This window comes from Mobula hypostoma, chromosome 5 (genome assembly GCF_963921235.1).
Source record: "Mobula hypostoma chromosome 5, sMobHyp1.1, whole genome shotgun sequence".
In the NCBI taxonomy this organism is placed as follows: domain Eukaryota; kingdom Metazoa; phylum Chordata; class Chondrichthyes; order Myliobatiformes; family Myliobatidae; genus Mobula; species Mobula hypostoma.
The window spans coordinates 162,049,832-162,076,945 of NC_086101.1; the positions used below are offsets into that span (position 1 = coordinate 162,049,832).

The following is a 27,114-nucleotide window of genomic DNA, read 5'->3' on the forward strand; positions in this document are numbered from 1 at the left end:
AAATGAACTGTGCTTTACACTACTTTGTTTGCTGCAAGTATTGTCCCCTTGGTAGAGAGAGCGTCCTATCCCTTGAGTAGTGGTTTGACAGCTAAACTCACCATGCAAAACAAACAGGGAAATGAACTCGTCTTTGAGGTAGTTACAGTATAATCTCTCTTGTGGCTATTTACATCCAATAGGGCTGAAGGTCTTCATTTGAGTTCAGCAAACCTAATATCATCACAGTATGTTTTCATAATGCAATCCATGATGAATCTGACTTTCAATAATGATGTAATTGCAATGAAAATATTCCAGGGAGTAATTTTGACTTGAGAAATAAAGTTAAATCAGTGATTGATTAATGTTCCTTAATTTTATTTTCACTGACTTCAGTAGAAATCAAATTGGGAGAGTAGTTTAACAGGCAGAATGTTCACTATGACCTGCCTGATGCAATCTTCCAAATCCTACTTCATCACTCAGAGTTCAAGAATTAAACCCATGATTAATTTGCATATTTCAGTCTGTAGATAAAAATATGGGACAAAATTAATATATATATAATCCACCATACACCCAATTTTCTCACACACCAGAAGGAATCCCATTGGATTTCAAGTGATTCCTAATTGAAAAATTCTTTAATCTAAAGTAATCCAGAAACATTTGTCTGAACGAGTCAATGAAATCAATGCAGGACCACACTTCATCATTGATGAACTTGAGAAGATGGGTACATAATTATAATTCAATTATACAACTGTGGATCGAGTAGAGAAAGTCAGTATTAATTTCTTAAAACTAAGTTATACTTTTCTAACTTGAGAGAGTTTTTGATTACATGCCAGAGAGAGTTAATGGGAGAAGAACTTTTGGATATATTAACTTGCAAAAGACATTTCATGAAGTCCTGTTAAGCCTGTTACCAAGATTGAAGGCTGAGGAATGAAACAGCCTTAACATGGGTAGAAAATTGGCTGAGTAATGGGAAACAGAATGAGGCAGTGAGAGTGTGTTGGAATGGGAAAAAATTAAAAATGAGCTTTATTTGTCATATGTACACTGAAGCATACAGTGAAATGTCATTTGTGTAAAATCAGTGAGGATTGTGCTGGACACATTTCTGGTACCAACACAACTCATTAACCCTGACTGTATGTCTTTGGAATGTGGGAGGAAACTGGAATATCCGGAGGAAGCCTACATGTTCACAGGGAGAACATACAAACTCCTTGCAGGTGGTGGTAGGAATTAGACCACAAGACCTTAAGACGTAGGAGCACAGTTAGGCCATTTGGCTCATTGAGTCTGCTTCATCATTCTATCACTGCTGATTCATTATCCCTCTCAACATGTCAGGGCACTGGAGCAGGGATCCAATCGCAGACCCAGTACTGTGCACACAGTGATATTACTTGAGTAGCAAATCCAGGGGGAACAAAGTCAGCGTCAAAGTTCAGGCAGAGATCAAAACATCCAGAGAAATCCAAAAACTAGAATCACAAAACAGGCAGAGTATAGCGACAAATGCCAGAAAAGCTCAGGAAAACTCACTGGCACAATCTGGCAACAAACAGGTGAAAACACAGGACTGAAATACACTGAGCAATAAACAGAGAGGTAGTTGATAGGTGGAGCACAATGAGACACAGGTGGCAGCAATACGGGTAATAATGAGAAGCAGATGAGAGATGGAATACTCAGTAATACACGTGTCAGAGTAGAGTGGGAGCCAGGACAGAGGCACATGGCAGTACAAAACCACAGACAGACAGCTAGGGGGAAACACACAAAAAGACAGAGTTCAACTGGAGGTACTGACACAACACCATTCTCCTGCCTTCTCCCTATAACTTTTGATATGCTGACTAATCAAGAACCTATCAACCTCCGCTTTAAATATTGGGCTGTGGAGAGAACGCGAGGAACTGGGACTAGTTGGATTGCTTTCAGCTACACACTGACCAAATGATGGTCTCCTTCACTCTAAAACAACTCTGGGATTCTGTGATGTACTGCAAAATGAATAGTTTCCTTTTGCTTTCTTTAGACAACAAAATAACCTGCATCTAATCATAAAGAACATACATCTAGCCTGAATTTAACTTCACAGGCAATATAAATAGCATTGATAAAAGAAGTAGTGGAAAATGAGGAAGGACCCCTTTACGTGTCACGTTATAATCTGGAATATGATGTATGAAAGCGTAGACTCGTGGCAGATACATTAGTCACTGTCAAAAACAAGTAAAATCAAAAGGAAATGTTCGAGGGGCTAGAGTGAAAAAAACATCTGTGGAACTCGAGCAAAAGAGCAGGTAAAGAAAAATAATTAGTAATTTTATTAAGAGCCAGTATGAATATGATGGGCAAGTAGCCTCTTGGCCATAACGGTAGCTACATTTTCTTTGTAATCACTGTGCTCTGATTGGAGGTTTGTGAAACGGAATCTTTGTTGATAACAGAAATGTTGTCATTTTCCTTTAAAGCATGGTATGGATGCCTTTCTCCTTGCTGCCTGGTTTGGACACTTGAATATCTTGAACTTGTTGGTAGAAAAGGGCGTTGATCGAAAATCCACAAATGAGGTGAGTGTGGAATCTTTCTGTCACATGAAAGAATGACGGGTAGTCTCCTATTACATGATATACCACATGTATGATCCATCATGTGACATGTGTGGGTTTATTTTCCTTATCCTTTCTGTAAATGGGAAGCATAAATTGATCGGCCCCATATAGATTCCCATTGGACTGGAAGGCACACTCTCAACGACTTAGGAACAGTTTCTTATCGCTCTTCCATCCAATTTCTAAATGGGCGTTGAACCCATGAATACTACCTCACTCCTTTCTAATTTCTATTTTTGTACTACTTATTTAAGTATTTAACATATATATACTTATTATAACTCACAGGTCTTTTTTGCTCTTTTATTAAGTATTGTATTGTACGGCTGCCACAAAGTCAACAAATTTCATGACATTTGCTGGTGAAATTAAACCAGATTCTGATTCTGGTTCTGATTAGACAACAATATTATATAACCTGTGAGTGTGCAACAATAAGTACAAAGATTATAGAACATACAACTTAGAACTATACAACACTGACAGGCCATTTGGTCCACAATGTTATGCCAACCTTGATGTCGGTTTATACTAAATGTCCTCCTCTTGCATATCATCCATGTTCCTCCATTCCCTTTCATGTTCATATGTTCATCTAAGAGCTTCTTAAATGCCACAAAACAGCCTGCCTCCACTACTACCCCTGGTAACCTATTCCAGGCACCTATCACTCTCTGCATTAAAAACTTGGCCCTTATGTTGCCTTTAAACTCACCCTCTGAAGTTTGACATTTCTACCCTGGGAAAAAGATTCTGATGGTCTATCCTATCAATGCTTCACATAGTTTTAAAAACCTCATGCTGTTATTCATTTATAATTTTCCCCTCAATGGCATTCCATGAATTATACAGAGGTGCCCTTTTGGGGAGGTATAACTGTCCATGCCTGGTCCTACAGGCATTCTTTACTTTCCTATCTTACACAGCTGAAGTTGATGAAAAGTCCACACCGATGGAATGCAGCACAACTAAGACCTCCCCTAATGTAAATTAATATTAATTTAAGCAACTGGAAGAGAGACAGATACCCAATTTTTTATATCAATTCACGGGCTACACCATCCCCACTAGGTGCTCCTCAAATAAAATAGATTCTCTCAAGACTAGTTTAACAGTTCTGGAACATAGAATCTGAAGCCAGCTATTAGACTGAAAACAACATAATATTTCAAAGGTTTCAAAGGTACTTTTAATGTCAGAGAAATATATACAATATACATCCTGAAATTCTTTTTCTTTGCAAACATCCACGAAAACAGAAGAATGCCCCAAAGAATGAATGACAGTTAAATGTTAGAACCCCAAAGCCCCCCTCCAACTGCCCCCTCCCATGAGTAAGCAGCAGCAAAGCAACAATCCCCCCATCCCACCAGCAAAAAAAGCATCGGCACCCCCCACCGAGCCCTCAAGTGTGTAACAAAACATCAATAAAGACGCAGACTTGCAGTACCCCAAAGACTACTCGTTCACCCAGTAATTCGACATACCACAGGCTCTCTCTCCCTAATAAGGGAAAAAGAGGTGTCTCTGTTTTACAGTGAGAGGGGAGACAAAACAAACAACTCGCTGATTTATGATGTTAAAAGTCTGTTGCGTCACTTTTTCCAAGCTCTGTGCCCAAAGAACTTGTGTCTCTGGGCACACAGCCAACAGCCAGCTCGCTGCTTTTGATCTTCCATGTACTCCCACGACACACCGATTTCCTGCAGAGGCACCGACCTGGAGTCCGCCCGCCTCCAGAGACACGAAATCCTAAAACTCTGAAGACGCGCTAGTCTTCTTGGCTGTGTCCTTGGTATGTTGAACAGCGGGCCAGTTGTGAGACCCCGAGGGCAGGTCCCATTCCCGCAAAGAACCAAAGTCAGCGTGTAAGTCCAGGTCAGAGTCTTCAAAAGAACCTCGAAAGGGAAAAATAGAGATATTAAAGATAGAAATAGAGCTGTTTCTGAAGATGCAAGTAAAGGAGTCGCCATTAGGTGCCATCGTCTCCTAAGCTCCACCCCGAATTATATTGCAACCTCATCAGATTTATGTGCTTATTTAAAATTAAATCTCAAACTCTCTTGATTTTAGTTTTGACTTCCTAACTATTATGTTTAAGGAGGGGATTCACAGTGAATGGTCTGTGGAGTGTGGTTTACACACCGGCATATCACTGACTATAGTCTACATTGACTGACTACAGACTGTGGTCTAACTGACAAGGTCAAGGAACTGGAGCAGGAGCTGGATGCACTGAGGACCATCCAGGAGGCTGAAAACTTCATAGATGAGTCTTTTTCTGAGGTGGTCACACCCAGAATGCAGACTTTAGATAATAGATGGATCCCAAAAGTAAGCAGTCAGGGCAGAGTTCCCTTGTGGCCATTCCCCTCAGCAACAAGTATACCATTGCGTATTTAATACTTCAGTAATATTTGAGTAATATTGTTATCATGTTGATTAATCATTCTTTGTTTAAATAATTCATTGTGGGTTACATGTAAAAGTACGTAAATGGCACACCACATCATACGTATACACATCGCTGAAAGAGAAAACAAATGTACACGACTCAATGATTTTCTTTGAATTAGTTTCATGTTTTGGAGGTACAAGATATAACACATACCCCTTTGGATTCTGCTGGGAGAGTGGTGGGGGGGGGCGGGTGGAGCATAGGGAATGAACTCCCAGAGTACGTCAGCAGCTGCCAGGCCGGTGGCACTGTGGCCAGCTCTAAGTCTTAGCAAGGAAGGATAAAAAACTTCAAGGGTAAAAAGACCCTGAAGGGACTTATATACATGCCCCCAAGCAGTAGTCAGGATGTCGGATATGAATTTCAGCAGGAAATAGAAAAGGCATCTGATAGTCATGGGGGATTTCACTATACAGTTAGATTAGGAAAATCAGGTTAATGCTGGATCCCAAGAGAGGGAATTTGTAGAATGCCTACAAGATAGCCTTTTAGGGCAGGTCATGGTTAAGCCCACCAGGAGATCAGCTATTCTGGATTTGATTAGGGCTTAAAGTAAAGGAACCCCTGAGAGGTTGTGATCATAATTGGCAAAATTCACCCTGCAGTTTGAGAGGGAGAAGATAAAGTCACATGTGTCAGTTACAGTGGAGCAAAGGGAATTATAGAGGCACGAGAGAGGTGCTGGCCAAAGTTGATTGGAAGGGCACACTAGCAGGGATGACAACTGAACAGCTATGCCTGGAGTTTCTGGGGGCAATTCAGAAATTGCATGATAGATACACACCAAAGAAGAAGTAGTATTCTAAAGGAAGAATGAGGCTACTGTGGCTGACAAGGGAAGTCAAAGACAGGGCATATAATAAAGCAAAAATTAATGGGAAGCTTTTAAAACCAACAGAAGGTAACTAAAAAAAATGAGAGAAAAGATGAAATATGAAGGTAAGCTAGCCAATGATACCAAAGAGGATACCAGTTTTTTTTTCCAAATATATAAAGAGTAAAAGAGAGATGAGAGTGGATATTGGACCACTGGTGGTCAAACTTAATAAGAATTTTTCATCAGTCTTCACTGTGGTAGACACCAGCAGTATGCCAGAAATTCAAGTGTCGGGGGCAGAAGTGAACGTAGTTGCTATTACTAAGGAGGAGGTGCTTGGGAAACTGAAACGTCTGAAGGTGGTAAGTGACCTGGTACACCCCATTGTTCTGAAGGAGGTCACTGAAGAGATTGTGGAGGCATTAATAATGATCTATCAAGAATCACTAGAATCTGGGATGGTTCTAGAGGAATGAAAATTTGCAAATGTCACTGCACTCTTTAAGAAGGGATGGAGGTGGAAGAAATGAAATTATAGGCCAGTTAGCCTGACCTCTGTGGTTGGAAGATGGAGTCCATTACAATGGATGACATTTCAGGGTACCTGGATATGCATGATAAGGTAGGCCAAAGTCAATATGGTTTTCTTCAGGGAAAATCTTGCCTGACAAATCTGTTAGAATTCTTTGAGGAAATAACAGGCAGGATAGACAAAGGAGTCAGTGGATGTATTGCTTACTTCGATTTTCAGAAGGACTTTGACATGGTGCCATACATAAGGCTGCCTAACAGATAAGAACCAAACATGTATTACAAGAAAGATATAAGCATGGATAGAATTCCCCTCTCCCCTTCCTCTATTCTCCATTTGGCCCTTTTACCCCTTCTCACTTGCCTATCATTTTCCCCTGGGTCCCCTCCTCCTTCCTTTTCTCCAATGGTTCACTCTCCCCCCCATCAGATTTCTTCCTCTCCAGTCCTTTACCTTTCTCACCCACCTGGCTTCACCTATCACCATCCAGCTAGCCTCCTTGCCCTCCACCCACTTTTTTATTCTGGTGTCTTCACCCTCCCTTTCCGGTCCTGAAGAAGGATCTCAGCCCGAAAAGTTGACTGTTCATTTATTTCCATTGATGCTTCCTGCCCTGCTGATTTTCTACAGCATTTTGCGTGTGTTGGTTAGCAGGGATAGAAGACTGGCTGGTTGGCAGGAGGCGAAGAGTCAGAATAAATTGGGCCTATTCTGGTTGGCTGCCGGTGGCAAATGTTTTTCCGTCGGGGTCATTATTGAGACTGCTTCTTTTCACGTTATGTGTCAACAATTTGGATGGTGGAATTGATGACAGATGATACAAGGTTAGGTAGAGGGGCAAGTAGTGTTGAGGAAGCAGGGAGTCTGCAGAAGGACCTGAATAGATTGGAGAATGGGCGAAGAAGTGGCAGATGAAATATAGTGTAGGGAAGTGTATGGTCATGTACTTTGGCAGAAGGAATTAAGGTGTAGAATAATTTCTAAACTGGGAGAAAATTCAAAAATCAGAGGTTGAAAGGGACTTTGGAGTCCTTAAGCAAGATTCCCTGAAGGTTAACTTGCAGGTTAAGTCAGTGATAAGGAAGGTAAATACAATGTTAATATTCATTTCAAGAGGACTAGAATACAGTGCTTTAATAAAGTATTCAGCCCCCAACAACTTGTTCACATACATGAATTAGTATTAGAACCAGGGGTTTTGATCAAATTAATGGAGAATTTTTATTTGTGAATCACCTTGCTCCCCTTATTTCGCAATAGATCCCAAAAAACAAGGAAATTGTGAATTAAGAAAAACAAAACTTTCAAAAACTGAAACGGTATTACCTGGCTGATGCACAGTATCAGATTTAAGCCACATATGCCGCTCAAAAAAATAATATCCTTTTGCAACTGTAAGATGTGGAAGAAGGACTTGTGGTCAGATGAGACTATAGTGGAAATTTTTGGCCTCAACACTAAGCGGTATGAGTGCCTTAAATCTAATACTGTGCATTGGCAGGTAACACCATCCCTACTGTAAAGTATGGTGAAGGTAGGGGATGGGGATGTTATGGGGATGCTTTTCAACAACGGACTAAAAATCTGGTCAGGATTGGTAGGAAGATGATTACTGCTAAATACAGAGTGATCCTGGATTAAAAAAAACTTGCTAGCTTCTGCCAGAAACTTAAACTGGGGAGGAAGTCCATCTTTCAGCAGGACAATGATCCAAAGCACACTGCCAGAGCAACCGTGGAGTAGTTTTAAAAGAAGAAAACTGGTGTACTGGAGTGGCCCAGTTAGAGCCCTGACCTTAACCCGATCAGACATCTCTGGCCAGACCTCAAGATTGCTGTCCACTGCCATTCCCCAACTAACCTGCCACAGCTTGAACAATTTTGCAACAGGGAATTAGTCAGTCTTGCTCCATCACATTGTGCAAAGCTAATAGACACTTATCCAAAAAGACTACTACCTGAATAGTTGTAAGAGGTGGTTCAAATAAGTACTGAGTGAATGGGGATGAACGCTTGGACTGGTGACATTTCAGTGTTTGAACTTTTAGTTTTTTACTTCACAATTTTCCCTGTTATTTTTGGGCTCTTCTGTGAAAAATGAGCATGTGATTCACAAATAAAACATCTCAGTTAAATAGTTCAAAATCTCTGGTTGTAATACAGTACTCATTTATATGATCAAACAGTTGGGGGCGGAATTCTTTTTCAAGGCACTGTATAAGCAAGGCTGTGATGCTGAGCGTTTATTAGGCATTGGTCAGACTGCACTTGGAGTATTGTGAGCAGTTTTGGGCCCCTTGTCTGTAAAAATATGTGTTAGCATTGGAGAGGGTCCAAAGGATGTTTACGAGAATGATTTCAGGAATGAAAAGGTTAACATATGAGGAGCATTTGAGAGATTTGAGCCTGTACTCACTGGAGCTTAGAAGAATGAAGGGAGATTTTATTGAAATCTATTGAATAATGAAAGGCCTAGACAGAGTGGATGTGGAGGGGATGTTTCCTGTAGTGGGTGAGTCTAGCACCAGAGGTCACAGCCTCAGAAAAGGGGATGTCTATTTAGGACAGAGATGTAGAGGAACCTCTTTAGCCAGAGGGTGGTGAATCTGTGGGAATTCATTGCCATGCATGGCTGAGGAGGCCAAGTCATTGAATATATTTAAAGCAGAGTTTGATAGGTTCTTGGCAAGTCAGGGCATCAAAGATTATGGGAAGAAAGCAGGAGAATGAGGTTGAGAAGGATAATAAATCAGCCACGACAGAATGACAGGGCAAACTCAATGGGCTGAATGGCCTAATTCTTCTCCTGTGTCTCATGGTCTTATCATGTGCTGTGCTTGCATATTTCAGAACTTCAAAGGCTAATATTATGAATGCTTAGAGATTATAACACAGTAGGAGGTTAAGCATTTTCTGAGACAGGTTTCTCACTGTGACAGTTGTGACTGATTTTAAAATGTTGAAAGAAAATTTCTATTGTGAAAAGCTAAAAGAACGTGTTTTTGTCTTTAGGAAGGATTGAATGCACTGCACTGTGCTGCCCAGAATAATAAAAGTAAAGTTGTAGAATATATAGTAAATGATCTGCAGCTGGATTTAAACAAACCCACAGAGGTAGGTGAGTCACCACTCGAGGTTTGGTTCTATATTACCAAATTGTTTCTACACTTTGCTTATCAGCACACGGAAAGGGGAAACACAATGTAATAAATTAGATTTAACTCAGAAACTTGTGATCTTGATAAGTGGTTCTTTTCTGAAATGGTTACAGTATTACTTATTCTCGACCCCGGGTGTGATTCAAACTAGAGTCCTTTAAATGAAGCAGTAATATTCCTCAGCCTCTGCTAAGCGTGGTGAACAGAGTGGTTATGGAAATTACTGTAGTTGGCCTTTGGGGAGTCATCTGTGGAATAGAAGATAGCTCCTGAGTTGACTGTGAAAGCACTTTATCCTTGCCTTTAATTTCTACTCTTGTTCTGGATGTGCCGGCTAACAGCCTTTTCATACTTATTCCCCTGAGGCCTGGTTGCTGAACTTGATGCTAAGGCATGGTATTGTGTGGGACCTATGTCCAGTGCCAAGAACATATATATATGGAGGTGTTTGTGTAGGTGGGATGAGAAGTTGTTCCCAAAATCTGTGTATGTTATTTCCTTCATTCATATGTAGCTTACTATCATATATTGGGAACAGCAGCCTGTCCTGATTGGTTTGACCTCACCCTTTTTCCTGAAACTGTAAAATGAAACTCAGCAAAGTCTCTTTCATCCCAAGCACATCAAAATAGAACAGAGAGAGAGGTTGTATGGAGCCTGTTATACAAGGACCTACTCTATACCTTCCTTTAGAAAATAGATATTGTGTTTTCCCTTCTGATAGGGAAAGCTATGTTATACTTTTGATTGGAACCCTTCACCAGCAGTATTAGAAAATATTTGCCTCTTAAATCCGAGTCAGACTGAGATCCCAAGGGATAATATTAAGTAAAGTATCTCTTCCAGCAATTGGGCAATTATAAATAAATTGAACCTGTTAGAAATCAGTAAAATATATTTCTTCCTGTTTTCAATATTAAATATTTTCAATTGATCAAAATTGAGGAATGTAAAACTCCTTAATGAACATGGTGCAGTCTTTTCAAGTTCTAGCAAAGATCAAATACTTGTTTGCTGCCTTTCCCTGCCAAGAAATTTGCCGTGAATCAAATATTTAAAAGACTATATTTCATTTTCTTTAATTTACCAGTAAAGCACAACTCAGTGACCAAATTCTCTCGATGTGACTTTCTATTTTACTGCATGTTTTCACTAAATTTACAATCTATTGAGGAGCATGTTAGGTACAAGGAATACTGTATAAGAAGAAGGAAGTATTACTGAGAAACAGCCATTAAGCAAGTTAAATATATTCCTCATAACTTCAAATGATATTGGGCTACCAACAGGAAGGATGAGAATGGAGTGATTCTGAAATGGAAGAAGACTGTTTTCATTTTAAGGGATCAGAAACTCATTGTGCATCAAGTAATTTTGCAGAAAAGGGATATTCTGATCCTTTGCATTTCTGCATATTTGAAGGTGTCGGGAATCAGCATGACCAAATTGAATGATTTTTAAACTGAGCCACCTCAAGCATTTGTGAATATATTTTATATAACAGAAGTATGATTTCAGATTTAAACACAAAACAAAACACAGAACAGGCTCTTTGGTTCATGAAGTCTGTGCTCAATACTATGCCAAATTAAACTAAATCTCAGCTGCCTGCCCATGATCTATATCCCTCCATTCTCTGTATATTCATAAGCTGATATAAAAAACCTGTTAAACTTCACTATCACAGCTGCTTTTACTGCTGTCCCTGATGGCCAATCCCAAGCACTTAACATTCAATGTGTGTAAAAAAAAATTGCCACACATCTCTTTGAACTTTACCTCTCACCTTAAATGCATGTTCTGAAGTATTTGACATTTCTACCCTGAGTTTGATCTTCATTTCAGATCTTTGCTTTGAAGAAAGCACCAGTAAAGCTGTGGGGGGACTTGTTGGTGAATCACTGTATGAATGGGGAGCTGACACGTTCTGATTTCATTTTTAGAAAGGCAAAATGCCATATCACTTGGCAGCTGAAGGTGGACACCTAGAAATGGTTGAGACTCTGAGGAAGCTTGATTATAACACACAGAAAAAGGATAAGGTAATGATAACTGAATTGCAGTTCTCATTGTACAAAACCTTCCTCAACATTAGTGCCTTGTTGGCAATATTCTTCTTAATGTATTTTAATTCTATCAAAGTATGCTCACTAACAAAGACTTCTGTCAAGTATACATTTAAATCATGACGAAATGTGGGAAATACTGAACCAGGCAACATGATTAACATTTCTGATGCTGATCTTATGTTAGATCTGAATGTTTACAACAAGTAGATCAATAGACTTGCTGGATTTTCCAGCATTTTTGGTTCTGCTTTAGATACTTGATATTTCCTAGTTCTCGGTAATTTATGCCTGTCTTTAATGTTGATTTTTTTTCCAAATACAGAATTAAGTTACATAATTTTATAGTGCAGAAACAAGAGATTTGATCTTTTATTGGCTTTTTAGAAGAACTATCCTGTTTGCACACTTAACAAATTTTTGCGTAATGATCAATAGCAGACTACTCTAATTGTACATAACTGATTATAAGGACTGAGATCTTACTTGATGTCGTTGTGCAGGAAGGTAACACGGCCTTGCATCTCGCTGCGTGGAATGGTCATGTGACAGTATTAACGGTGCTGCTGAGTGAATGGGACCTAATAAATGAGCAGAATGAGGTAGGTTATCATTCAGTACTAAGTTGTTATCTGAAAACCATCATTGGAAAATATCTGCAAAATTGTACTCCATTTGTATATCTTTCAATCAATCAGAGGGAAAAATGGCTTAATTGATGATGGACTTCTCTGGTATATCATTCTTATATTTTTAGTAATTTCAATGTTGACCATGTCTGTATTTAACTTTTAGCTGAAAGGATTTTAAAAGCTGCATTGAACTATGCTAATATTAACTTACTCAGTGCACATACTGTATATTACATGGAACCTGCGCGTTAATTTAATAAAGAATATACAGTAACTTTAAGGAAGGTTAAAAATGGGCAAATCCCATGGGCTTCATAATGTGGATCCTCCTCATGGTCATACAGCTTTTCAGGCCACTGATGACCCAGCAATATTCTTCCCATTTCCCAGTACTTGATACATAGCCTTCTATGCCTTGATAATTCAAATGCTCACCTGCATACTTCTTAAAATTGTTGTTAGAATCTCTACCTCTCAGGCAATTCAGGCAATGCGTTCCAAATTCTAAACCACACTTTGTAATAAAAGAAATCCTTGTCAGATCCACATTCAATCTCCTGCCCCAATTAATCTGTATTTGTTGAATTTGCCTCGGATCCTTTGTTGAGCAGGCATGCTACATTTCCAGTAGTGGGATGAGCTGAAGTGTAACGGGGCCAAAATCAAAAAGAGTGATCAGTACAGGACTGACGATGTTATATTTGTATACAGAATAAGGTAGATGATCTTAGATTGGCAGGTATAATGTTTTGGACATCTCCAAGCTGTGGCTGAAAGAAGATCATACTTGGGAGCTTAACATCCAAGAATACACATTGTCTCAAATGATTAGCAGGTAGGCAGAGGGACTAGAGTGGCTCTATCGGTAACAAAATAAAATAAAATCCTTAGAAAGAGCTGACATAGGATCAGAAGATGTAAAATCCTTGTAGGTAGAATTAAGAAACTGCAAGGGTGAAAAAAAACCCTAATGGGAATTAAATACAGCCTCCGAACAGTAGCCAGGATGTGGGGTACAAATTACAACAGGAAATAGAAAAGGCATGTCAAAAGGGTAATATTATAATAATCATGGGGGATTCTAATATATAGGTAGATTGGGAGAATCTTGTTGGTGCTGGATCTCAACAGAGGGAATTTGTAGAATGCCTATGAGATAGCTTTTTAGAGCAGCTTGTATTTGAGCCCACTAAGGAAAGGTAATTCTGGACTGGGCGTTATGTAATATCCCAGATTTGATTAGGAAACTTAAGGTAAGGAAACCCATAGGAGGCAGTGATCATAATATGATAGAATTCGCCGTGCAGTTTGAGAGGAAGAAGATAAAATTGGATATATCAGTATAACCATGGAATAAAGGGATTAACTGTGGTATGAGAGAGGATCTGGCTAAAGTTGATTGGAAGGGGACACTAGCAGGGATGATGGCAAAACAGCAATGCCTGATGTTTCTGGGGAAATTCAGAGGGCATGGGAAAGATATAACCCAAAGATGAAGAAGTATTCTAAAGGGAGGATGAAACAACCATATTGACAAAAGAAGTCAAAGACAGCATAAAAGCAAAAGAGAGGGCATAAAATATAGCATAAATCAGTGGGAAGGTAGAGGATTGGAAAGCTTTTAAAAACCAACAGAAGGCAACTAAAAAGCCATAAAGAGAGAAATGATGAAATATGAAGGTAAGATGGTCAATAATATAAAACAGGATACAAAATGTTATTTTTTCAGATTTATGAGTAAATGAGAGATGACAGTGGATATTGGATTACTGGAAAATTACACTGGAGATGTAGAAATGGGGGACAAAGAAATGGTGGAGGAACCTAATAAGTATTTTGCATCAACCTTCACTGTGGAAGACACTAGCAGAATGCCAGAAATGCGAGAGTTTCAGGGGGCAGAAGTGAGTGTAGTTGCTAGTACTAAGGTCTGAAGGTAGATAAGTCGTCTGAACTAGATGGACTACACTCCAGGGTTCTGTAAGAGGTAGCTAAAGAGATTGTAGAGGCATTAGAAATGATTTTTCAATAACCACTAGACTTTGAAATTGGTCCTGAGGACCGGAAAATTGCAAGTGTCACTCCCTCTTTAAGAAGGAATGGAGGCAGAAGAAAGGAAATTATAGGCCATTTAGCCTGACTTCAGTGTTTGGAAAGATGTTGGAGCTGATTATAAAGGATCCGGTTTCAGGGTACTTGGAGGCACCTGATAAAATAGGCGAGAGCCAGCATGGTTTTCTAAAGGGGAAATCTTGCCTGACAAATCTGCTGGAACTCTTTGAGGAAGTAATAGATAGGATAGACAAAGGAGAGTTAGTGGATGTTATTTATTTGGATTTTCAGAAGGCCTTTGACAAGGTGCCACAAATAAAGCTGCTGGTATTATTGGAAAGGTATGAGAATGGATAGAAGATTGGTTGACTGGCAGGAGGCAAAGAGTTGGAATAAAAGGGGGCCTTTCCTGGTTGGCTGTCAGTGTTTAGTGGTGTGCCACAGCAGTTGGTGTTGAGACTGCTTTTCACGTTATATCTTAATGATATACATGAAGGAATTGATGGCTTTGTGGCCAAATTTGCAGACAATACAAAGATAGGTGGAGGGGCAGGCAGCATTGAGGAAGCAGGGTGCTGCAGAAGGACTTGGACAGATTGGGAGAATGGGCAAAGAAGTAGCAGTTGGAATATAGTGTAGGGAAGTGTGTGGCCATCCACACTGGCAGAAGGAATAAAACCATGGACCATTTTGTAAATGGGGAGAAAATTCACAATTCAGTAGTGCAGAGGGATTTGAGAGTCCTCATGCTGATTCCCTAAGGCTTACTTGCAGGTTGCGTCGATGGTAAGGAAGGCAAGTGCAGTGTTAGCATTCATTTTCAGAGGACGGGAATACCAAAACGAGGATGTAATGCTGAGACTTTACAAGGCATTGGTCAGACTGCACTTGGAGTACTCTGAGCAGTTTTGGGCCCCTTTTCTAAGAAAGGTTCTGCTGGCATTGGAGAAAGTCCAGAAGATGCTCATGAGAATGATCCCAGGAATGGAAGTGTTTGGTGGCTCTGGGCCTGTACCCACTGGAGCTTAGGAGAGAAAGTGGGGATCTCATTGAAATCTATTGAATTCCCCCCACATTAAGGCTACTTAAGTTAAAATCCTATGGTGTTACAGGAAAGATACTGGTATGGTCAGAGGAATAGCTGCCAGGTAGGAGGCAGGGTGTGGGAATAAAGGGGGCCTTTTCTAGTTGGCTGCCAGTGACTAGTGGTGTTCCTCAGGGGTCAGTAAAGGAACCGCTACTTTTCGCAATGTTTGTCAATGATTTGGAAAATGGAATTGATGGCTTTGTGGCAAAGTTCATGGATGATACGAAGATAGGTGGAGGGGTAGGTAGTGCTGAGGAAACAATGCGATTGCAGCAGGACTTAGACAAATTGGAAGAATGGGCAAAAAAGTGGCAGATGGAATATAGTGTTGGGAAATGTATGATAATGCATTTTGATAAGAGGAACAACACAGTGGACTATTATCTAAATGGGGAGAAGGTTCAAACATCAGAGGAGAAGAGGGACTTGGGAGTCCTTGTACAAGACTCTCAGGAGGTTAATTTACAGGTTAAATCTGTGGTTTTAAAAAAAGGCAAATGCAATGTTGGCATTTATTTCAAGGGGAATGGATTATAAAAGCAAGGAGATAATGCTGAGCCTTTATAAGACACTAGGCAGGCCCCACTTGGAGTATTGTCAACAGTTTTGGGCCCCATTTCTCAGAAAGGATGTGTTGTCATTGGGGAGAGTCCAGAGGAGGTTCATAAGGATGATTCTGGGAATGAAGGGGTCAACATATGAGGAGCATTTGGCAGCTGTGGGCTTCACTGGAAAATCAGAAGAATGCATGGGGATCTTATTGAAACCTACTGAATGTTGAAAGGACTAGATAAGGTGGATGTGGAAAGGATATTTCCTGTGGGGGAGATATCCAGAACTGGAGGGCACAGTCTCAAAATTGAGAGGCGGTCTTTTAGAACAGAGGTAAGGAAGATTTTTTTTTAGCCAAAGAGTAGTGAATCTGTGGAATGCTCTGCCACAGAGTGTGGTGGAGGCCAAGTCATGGGTATATTTGAGGCGGAAGTTGATAGTTTCCTGATCAATCACGGCATCAAATGATATGGCAAGAAGGCAGGTGTATGGGGTTGAGTGGGATCCGGGATCAGCCATGATGGAATGGCGGAGCAGACTTGATGGGCTGAATGGCCTAATTCAGCTCCTATGTCTTATGGTCATATGGAATATTGAATGGTCAGGGTAGAGTGGATGTGGAGAGGATGTTTCCTACAGGGGGGAGTCTAGGACCAGTGGGCACAGCTTTAGAATAAAGGAACATCCATTTAGATCAGAGATGAGGAAAGATTTCTTTAGCCAGAGGGTTGTGAACCTATGGAATTATTTGTGACAGATGGCTGTGCGGGCGAAGTCACTGGCTTTATATAAGGCGGAGTTTGATAGGCTCTTGATCAATCAGGGTGTCAAAGGTTACAAGGTGAAGGCAGGAGAATAGGTTTGAGAAGGATAATAAATCAGCCATGATGGAATGGCAAATCAGACTTGATGGGCTGAATGGCCTAATTTTGCTCCTAGTTCTTATGGATTTGTGGACTAAACAAAGCTGTCTGCAACTGAGCCTGGACAGCACAAGAGAATTTTGAGTGTAGAGTACATTGTCTAACTGCAGTCCTAAACTTGTTTTGAGACAATAACTCATATCCCGAATGTGTTTCAAAGGCAGAATTATTTCAACCAGTGCATAAATTATTGTCTGTTTGGGAGTTTGCAAGTCCATATGGAACGATGCTAGGTGGCCTAGATAGCGACATGCCTTTCTGATGTCTGTGACCTCAGTCACAATACTTTAGTTTGTGCTGTCCCATCTGTTTTCACAAGTGTGCATGCCTGTGTGTGTAGATGTGGGAATCATTTGAATTTATATCTTGAATTTATATCTTAAATTTATGTTGCAAAGTTAAGGTTGTCACTTTACAGGTAAACCTCATATTTACCCTAATTATAAGAGGACCTTCGGATCTTCTGCTGGCAGTTCCTGTTGCCACATCCTTCTCTCAATGTCTCCATTTATCCAGGCCATGCTGAATCCTGATCTGAAATTTTTCAGTTTTGAACTTGGGGAAATTGCCAGCAATGGACTATTTGTCAATGAGGAGCAGGGGACCTCCATAGCTGAAAATCAACCTTTTCTCACCTGCCTTAATGTTGATTGAATGAAGAAGTCATTGTGATCAGCACCAGGAACTTTGATTGCTCTTCCTAAACCAGTGACATTAAGGTCAATAGTGACACAAAGTGTATTGTCCCAGATGTGACTAAGAACGTTTAAGCTTTCCAAATAGATTCTACTGTAAGTTCCCATTTTTTAGAATAATCCCTAGTAAATAGATAACCTGTAGTAATTTTTTTTTAGTAAATATCTGCTGGTCTGATGCATTGGTACTTCACAATATAATCCAGTACTTTTCCTTTGTGAGCAGGAGGGCGAGACTGCATTCTACCTGGCTGCAGCGGGAGGTCACCATGAATGTGTAACATTGCTGCTGGGAGCAGGAAGTGACATTAATATTTTGCCAAAGGTACACAGAGCTTTTATAGGAAATGTAAAGGGCTGTACTTCTTATTGTGGTATGGGGAGAAAGCAGGAATATGGTGTCGTTTTAGAGGGTCAGCATGATGCTATTCAAAGGCTGGAAGAACTGACTGAATTGCTCCCAGTCTTGCTCCTACTTGTGGCTCAGACAAGCCCTCTTCCATATATCTGTCTGTGTATCTAATTAATATATCTAGATTGGCATACGTTTGAGATCCCTGCAGCCCATAGACTCAAACAAGCCCAGTCCCATATCATCAGTAACCCTGAGCATATTCCATCCCATGCTGGTAGTAGTGGGAGTGGTTGCATTGCCTGTCACAGCTCTTCAGGAGGCTCATCCACTTACAGAAAATGAACATTCGGATGAGTGCCTCACATAGCAAAGAAAAGCCAAGCAGACCACAGTCCTCTCATTGTCACGTTATCATCATCAGTCCTTTCTTGTAGCACCATTTTCCTGCATTCTGGTAATCCCTTGGATATCTCAATATCTAAAAACTCTATCTACCCATTTGGGAGAGGAAAGAGGATTTCTGCAGAAGGGGGAAATAACAGGATGGGGAGGAAAAGTAATTGGTGACTTTCAGTAAAGCAATGACCAGAGAATCTTAAATTCAGTCGCTCAAGCCTAGTTATGTTTGTTTCTGGCCTTGGGTTCAAAAACCTAGGAGAAGGGTAACTATAATTTTATTGAAATACAGCTATTCCCTTAAACATTGCCAGCTGCAATTCTGTGCGAGCAACACTTACCACACGACACAGGGCTTACATTGCCGGTAATCAGCAGGAGCTCAAGAAATGCAACTACGATCTATGCAAAGTCATCAATACAGTCAAATGACAATACAGGGACAAGATCCAGACACAACTCTCCACCAACAACACACGCAGCTTATGGAAAGGTCTGCACACCATTGCAGATTTCAAAGCTAAGCACAGTGGTGCTGCCAACATCGCTGCCTCTCTCCCAGATGAGCTAAATCTTTTTTACGCTGAGTTCGATGTTGCCAACACTGAGCTCCCGAGGAGAGACGCTGAAGTGACCTGCACCTTGGTCTTCTCTGAGGCTGAAGTACGCAGGCGTTTCCAATGAGTGGTCAGTCGCAAGGCTATGGGACCGGACGGCATCCCAGACAGGTACTCAGGATGTGCATGGCACAACTGGCAGGTGTGTTTACAGACATTTTTAATCTCTCCCTCTCCCAGTGAAGGGTGCCCTCCTGCTTCAAAACATCCACCATTGTCCCTGTACCTAAAAAGACCAAGGTAATATGTCTGAATGACTGGCATCCTGTCGCACTCACCTCAATAATAAGCAAATGCTTTGAGAGGCTGGTCAAGGACTACATCTGCAGCTTGCTGCCACCCACACTGGACCCCCTATAGTTTGCTTACCAACACAACCGATTGACAGATGATGCAATAGCAACAGCTCTACACACTATCCTTACGCATCTGGAGAAGAAGGATGCTTATGTGAGAATGCTGTTCTTGGACTACAGTTCAGCATTCAATACCATAATTCCCTCCAGGCTTGAAAAGAAGCTCAGAGACCTCAGCCTTCACCCTGCCTTCTGCACCTGGATCCTGGACTTCCTGTTGGATCACCAGCAGGTGGTAAGAGTCGGCTTCCTCACCTCTGCCCCTCTGACCCTCAACACAGGAGCCCCTCAGGGCTGTGTATTAAGCCCCCTCCTTTACGCTCTGTATACCCATGACTGTGTCGCCACCCACAGCTCCAATCTGCTAATTAAATTTGCTGACTATACTACATTGATTGGCCTAATCTCAAATAATAACAAGGCAGCCTACAGAGAAGAAGTCATCACCCTGACACAGTGGTGTCAAGAAAACAACCTCTCCCTCAATGTCGCAAAAACAAAGGAGCTGGTTGTGGACTACAGGAGAAATGGAGACAGGCTAACCCCTATTGACATCACTGGATCTGGGGTTGAGAGGGTGAACAACTTTAAGTTCCTTGGCATACACATTACCAAGGATCTCACATGGTCCGTACATACCGGCTGTGTGGTGAAAAAGGCACAACAGCACCTCTTTCACCCCTTGGTATGGGCCCCCAAATCTTAAGGACTTTCTAAAGGGACACAATTGGGAGCATCTTGACTGGCTGCATCACTGCCTAGTATGGGAACTGTACTTCCCTCAATCGCAGTTCTCTGTAGAGAGTGGTGCGGACAGCCCAGCGCATCTGTAGATGTGAACTTCCCACTATTTAGAACACTTACAGAGACAGCTGTGTAAAAATGGCGTAAAGCACTATTGGGGATCCAAGTCACCCCAACCACAAACTGTTCCAGCTGCTTCCATCCACGAAACAGTACTACAGCATTAATGCCAGGACCAACAGCTTCTTCCACCAAGCAATCAGACTGATTAATTCATGCTGATACAATTGTATTTCTAGGCTCTATTGACTGTCTTGCTCTACATACTATTTGTTACAAATTACTATAAATTGCACATTGCACATTTAGATGGAGATGTAATGAAATGATTTTTACTCCTCATGTATGTGAGGGATATAAGTAATAAAGTCAATTCATTGCGATCAGTTCTAGAACACTAGGGTCTTATGTAAAAGCTGAAAGCAAGTAATGACATCAGTGCTCCTGTTTATTATTGGGCGATCTCTACACTTAAATACTTTTCCAGTTTGGTGTGTGTATTGTGGGAAATGCTACATATAAATTATAAATTGAGCAAACAGTAGTTGAATTAAAGCAAACTAGAAGAAAAGAGACCTCTTCTGTGATTTCAGCACAAGTTTGTCACAAGGCAGATTGGAGGATGAGAAGTGTGCAGCAGCCTAACTCTGCAGTTCCAGTTCATTTTTAAAGTATATTTTGTTTCTTGTCTTGAGGCTGAGTAGTTTGGTAATGTGACAGTGTATAATTTCCTTTCAGAGCAATATGAGTCCTTTGCATGTTGCAGCTGAGAGAGGTGACCATTCCTTGGCTTTGGTGCTTATTGACGCTGGAGCAGATTGCAATAGTCAAAATAAAGTAAGTATCAAAAAGAGAGTGACTTCATTTGCTTACACACAGTTGTAATTCTGCAATGATGCTCGGTGATTCAGCCATTCAGCCCTCCAACATTAATTTATGGGCTTTCTTGTAGAGAAAAGAATCACCTCTGCACTTAGCTGTGAAATATCAACATATGTCAATTGCACAGCTCTTTGTGGAATCCATGTGCAATGTTAACATTTTAGATGAGGTGAGTTTTTTAAACATTTGTTTCTTCTGTTTAAATTTAGGCAAGTAAGAGCATGTATCAGATTTGGTTCCTCCATTGGAGTGGAACTGTCACTTCCAGAAGAAAAAGAGGAAAGATTGCTAATGCTGAGCTGTTGTCTCCTCTGTGTTATCTTGGATTCTGGGGAGGGGCTAAGGGGGGGTGGTGTTGGGGGTTGCTTGTTCTTGCAAAGGGCATGAGGAATACTTGAAGATGGTGCAAACATTTTAATTCAACTCAGATGAGACAGGAAGGCCAAGGGACATGCCCTTCTTTAGAGTTTCATCCATTTGCAGCATTTTTTTAGAGCCATCAGGAACATCTGTCAGACTATAGGGAATTCCTGCCAGCTTTTTCAGCTTGCAACCATAGGAGCCTGTATCCAGTGAGCTTTAGACCTTGAGCAGAGAGAAAGGTTCCCACTTCTGAAACAGATGCATAGCCTGACTGGAGGGCGCACAATGTCTGAGTTACCATTGATTTAGGCCTTGACCTTTGGCTAATCGCAGATGTGTTCAGGCTAGGCTGCCTGGTGCTTATTCAGATATGTTCTGCACTGAGTATGTCAGGCTTGGGGAAGGTTGGTGGGCACAAGAGGAAAGAAATTCCTCCCCTGATTTTTTCTTCCTTCAGTCCTGCAATGTGTTTCTGCTTTTAGTTGTTGAAAGGTTGTTTGACTTTTGTCAGTAAAGTTAAAATATTGATACAAGAGTCTAAAATTAGAAGAAGGCTTAATGAAACTGGGAGTAGGAAGGGAATTTAAAAACTCAAGATACAGAAGTTAACCACTAAACCATTCAGTGTATGATAATTCCATTAGTCACTGTTCTAACACAATGTGAAGACTATTTCTTGAGCACAATGACTGTTTGCTCCAGAAGAAATAAAACTCAGTATGAAAAATCAGTCATGACGTGATGCTGAACTGGAGCAGGATATACACAGTGACAGGTGGGGCCCAGAGCTATTCTGTAGAACAGTGAAACCTAGGTGTACAAGTAATTAGTTCCTTTAAAGTGGCACCACAGTTAGATAAGGTGTTGAAGAAGGCATATAGCATGCTTGACTTCATTGTTTGTGACACTGAGTACAGGAGTTGGGACAACATGTTACAACTGCACAAGACGTTGGTGAGACAGCTGTTAGAATATTGTGTGAATTTCTGATTGTCATTCTACTGGAAGAATTAAGCTCGAGAGGGCACACAGTAGTGTTGCCGTGACTGGAGGGAGGTTTAAGTTATATGGGGAGACTAGCCAAGCTGTCTTTCCTGGAAGGAGGCTGAGGGATAACTTTATTAAAGTTTATAAAATCATGACAGGCATAGAAATTGTAGATAGTCACAGTCTTTTACCAAGGGTACAACAGTCTACAATTAGACGATATGGGTTCAAGGTGAGATGAAAAAGGTTTAAAGGGGATCTGACGGGCTAGATTTTTTTTTACAGAGTGTGATGAATATATGGAGTGAGCTGCCAGAGGAATGGTAGAGGTGTGTAGCTATATTTCTAGGACACTTGGACACATATATGCATTAGAAAGGTTTAGAGGGACAAGGGCCAAATGCAGGGAAATGGGACCAGCTTAGGGAGGCACATTGTGCAATATGGCCAGGTTAGGCCAAACAGGCCAAGGAGTCTGTTTTTGTGCTGACTCCATAGTTTCTCATTAGTTTTTCATGGTTAACAAAAATCACCTACCTGGGGAAATTACCTAATTCTCTGATCCCTGTAACTCTGTGTCTTATATGTGCAGCCCATGATAGACAAATGAGCATCCTTAGCTCCTATCTCCTGTTGGTTACCGAATCTTTGAAACAGTCTGTGTTCCATGTGAATGTGTTGTGGATTATCAGCAGAGCAAAAAGAAAATAGTAAATGGCAAGCTCGATTTAGAGCCAAAAAAAAGTTTAATATCCTTTTGTGTAAGTAATTTTATGTTGTTCTCCAGAGAAACCAGAATCCGTTGCATCTGGCAGCAGAGCTTGGAAAAGCTGACTTAGTGGAACTGCTCCTGAAAGCAAACACTGATCTAAAACAAAGGGACAAGGTTTGTGTCTGGAACAATGTGAGGCTTTGGGTGGTTATGTGCAATACTGAAATGTTAGTAGGGTAATATGTTTGCAGTTCAATATGAAAGGTGTCGCATGCTTCATTGGCACCTTTCAGGAAAGATGTTATAAGCAGCATGTAAAACGTGAATGCTCTACCACCATCCTTGTTGACTCACAGAACAGAGAACATTCAGGCAATGTCTGGGCACTCAAAGGAGATGGATACAGGAAACACACATCAAAGTTGCCGGTGAACGCAGCAGGCCAGGCAGCATCTCTAGGAAGAGGTGCAGTCGACGTTTCAGGCCGAGACCCTTCGTCAGGACTAACTGAAGGAAGAGCTCTTCCTTCAGTTAGTCCTGACGGAGGGTCTCGACCTGAAGCTCTTCCTTCAGTTAGTCCTGACGAAGGGTCTTGGCCTGAAGCTCTTCCTTCAGTTAGTCCTGACGAAGGGTCTCGGCCTGAAGCTCTTCCTTCAGTTAGTCCTGACGAAGGGTCTCGGCCTGAAACGTCGACTGCACCTCTTCCTAGAGATGCTGCCTGGCCTGCTGCGTTCACCAGCAACTTTGATGTGTGTTGCTTGAATTTCCAGCATCTGCAGAATTCCTGTTGTTTGAGATGGATACAGGAAACATGTTACTTCATCGAGCATTTGTTTCATTTGTAACTAATTATAAATAGTGGTGTGAATACAATATTGCATTCTTCCCTACTGACATTGTTTGGTAAGCTCCATCACAGCTATATAAAGATTTTGTTTGGCTCATTATTATCCATGTACTGAGATATTGTTTGCATGCCATCCATAAAGATCATTTCACTACAGCAATGCGCTGAAGTGAAAGCAATAATGAAAAGCAGAATAAAGTGATACAATTACAGAGAAAGTGCAGTGTGCAGTACGTTCATAAAAAAATGGTGATAGTCAAAGCCTGGGGACATGCTGAGTTTCTTTAGCTTGCTGAAGAAGTAGCCTCCTGATAGATCAGGCTGAAACTGAGCTCAGGCCACTGGATTAGCTGTGATCTTAGGCCAGCTTGTAGCGTCATATAGACAACTGCTGCTCTCATTTCTTACATTTGATTTATTAGAATTAACGTATGCAAATATTATGCACGGAGCTGTTTCCTTTTATTGATACAAGCAAAATTATACTATATAGAGGAGAATAATATATTTGGGTTAGATGCTGTTAATAAATTTGTCAGCATAAACTAATAACAAATTTCATACAGCACGATTCCTCCCAGTGAGACTGCAAGTTGACTGTCAGTTTGTATGGAATTGCTGGTCTGGTTTGGCTGTCGTTCAGATTGACAGGAGACTTCCATTACTCAGTTAACACAGAATCTCAGAAGTCACGTTGCACGCTATCACCCCATCACTCCAGCTCCACTTAGCTCAGATCTGAAGATGGTCTGTCTCTTAGTCATTTTGTTAGGTATTGCTAAATTATTACTGGACTATTTTTATAAACATTAAAACTTGCAGAAAGGAAGCAATGCATACTTATAAGTATATTATATACACCAGATATTTGCCAATTACATATATACACAGTGGATTTTGGTTAATTAGGCCATTGGTTAATTGGGGCAGCCACTTATTTGGGACAAAGAACAAAAATTTATCAAGGAAATTGCCGGGATTCCCTTAGTTTTTTTGGGGCACTATGCCCGTTAATTGGGGCAGGAGACTGTTGCTAATCAGTTCTAACTAGCATCGGTCACGTGTACTTGTGTGGCTATTGTGTGCTTAGAGCGAACAGTTTATGAAAAGCACCAGTTGTGTGTGTTTGTGTTCAGAAAGCAGCGATTTTGTCACTGATAGTTGGCAAGAAGTTATCAGTAAGAATTCAGAACTGCTTTGCTCACTGCAGTTTCAAATACTGAGGCTTGCAGGTGCCAGAGACAACCAGGATTCCAGTTAATTAAGACAGATTGGGAGCAATACTTTTCGCGCAACTAAGCAACTGCCCTAGTTAGCTGAAACTTTATGGAAGTGGTTAAAAAAGGACAACCTACCACTAACTGGGTACCAAATTAAGTATTTAAATGAAATACAGAGAAAATTAGAACACTATCAATACGAGACACTAGACACTAGAATACTACAGCACAGTACAGGCCCTTCGGCCCTCAATGTTGTGTTGACCCATATATTCCTTAAAAAAACGTACTAAACCCACACTACCCCTAACCCTCAATTTTTCTTTCATCCATGTGCCTGTCCAAGAGGCTCTTAAATACCCCTAATGTTTTAGCCTCCACCACCATCCCTGGCAAGTCATTCCAGGTACTCACAACCCTCTGTGTAAAAAAACTTACCCCTGATGCCTCCCCTAAACTTTCTTCCCTTAACTTTGTACATATGCCCTCTGGTGTTTGCTATTCGTGCCCTGGGAAATAGGTACTGGCTATCCACCCTATCTATGCCTCTCATAATCTTGTAGACCTCTATCAAGTCCCCTCTCATCCTTCTATGCTCCAAAGAGAAAAGTCCCAGCTCTGCTAACCTTGCCTCATAAGACTTGTTTTTCAATCCAGGCAACATCCTGGTAAATCTCCTTTGCACCCTCTCCATAGCTTCCACATCCTTCCTATAATGAGGTGACCAGAACTGAACACAATACTCTAAGTGTGTCTCACCAGAGATTTGCAGAGTTGCAGCATGACCTCTCTACTCTTCAACTCAATCCCCCTATTAATGAAGCCTAGCATCCCATAGGCCTTCTTAACTATCCTATCAACCTGTGCAACAACCTTGAGGGATGTAGAGGGATGTATGGATTTGAACCCCAAGGTCCCTCTGTTCATCCACACTCTTAAGTAACCAACCATTAACCCTGTACTCAGCCTTCTGGTTTGTCCTTCCAAAATGTAGCACCTCACATTTATCCAGATTGAACTCCATCTGCCACTTTTCTGCGCAACTCTGCATCCTGTCTATATCCTCTTGCAACCTTCGACAACCTACAGCTCCATCCACAACTCCTCCAATCTTTGTGTCGTCCGCAAACTTACTCACCCATCCTTCCGCCTCTTCATCCAGGTCATATATAAAAATCACAAACAGCAGGGGTCCCAGGACAGATCCTTGTGGCACTGCAGTAGTCACCGACCTCCAGGTCCTTTCCTTCCACTACTATCCTCTGCTTTCTTCTTTTAAGCCAATTTTTTATCCAAACAGCCAAGGTTCCACTGATCCCATGCCTCATGACTTTCTGGATGAGTCTCTCGTGGGGGACCTTGTCAAATGCCTTGCTAAAATCCATGTAGACCACATCTACCGCCCTACCCTTATCAATTTCTTTTGTTATCTTTTCAAAGAAACTCAATTAGGCTCGTGAAGCACGACCTTTCCTTCACAAAGCCACGCTGACTATCCTTAAGTAGACTGTACTTCTCCAAGTGCTCGTAGATCCTATCCTTAAGAATCCTTTCCAATAGTTTGCAGACCACCAATATAAGACTCACCGGTCTATAGTTCCCAGGATTCTCCCTATTACCTTTTTTTAAACAAGGGAACTACATTTACCATTCTCCAATCCTCTGGCACCTCCCCTGCAGCCAAAGAGTATTCAAAGATCATAGCTACTGCTCCAGCGATCTCTTCTCTCACTTTCCTCAGCAACCTGTGGTATATCATGTCCAGCCCTGGGGACTTTTCAATCTGGATGTTTTTAAGAAGATCCAACACTTCTTCCTTAATCTCCACATTGTCCAGCACACAGGTTTGTTCTATTTCTACCTCACCCTGATCAAGGTCCTTTTCACTTGTGAATACAGAAGCAAAGTATTCATTTAGGTCCTCCCAGCCTTTTTTGCCTCCAGGCACATGTTGCCTTCTTTATCCTTTAGCGGCCCCACCTTCATTCT

General features: G+C 41.1%; 1 protein-coding gene across 3 annotated transcripts in view; it reads left to right on the forward strand.

Annotated features, from left to right (window-relative positions):
• Positions 1 to 27,114, forward strand: part of LOC134346328 (ankyrin repeat and death domain-containing protein 1A-like) — an 83,063-nt gene that overhangs the window by 16,237 nt on the left and 39,712 nt on the right. For 2 of the 3 annotated variants that reach the window (XM_063047677.1, XM_063047679.1), the window contains exons 4-11: positions 2,475 to 2,573; positions 9,434 to 9,535; positions 11,523 to 11,621; positions 12,149 to 12,247; positions 17,813 to 17,911; positions 20,853 to 20,951; positions 21,067 to 21,165; positions 23,134 to 23,232. In XM_063047677.1, the coding sequence (XP_062903747.1) occupies positions 2,475 to 2,573; positions 9,434 to 9,535; positions 11,523 to 11,621; positions 12,149 to 12,247; positions 17,813 to 17,911; positions 20,853 to 20,951; positions 21,067 to 21,165; positions 23,134 to 23,232 (795 nt within the window). The remainder of the gene's footprint in view (positions 1 to 2,474; positions 2,574 to 9,433; positions 9,536 to 11,522; positions 11,622 to 12,148; positions 12,248 to 17,812; positions 17,912 to 20,852; positions 20,952 to 21,066; positions 21,166 to 23,133; positions 23,233 to 27,114) is intronic. The other variant, XM_063047678.1, reaches the window with a different exon arrangement.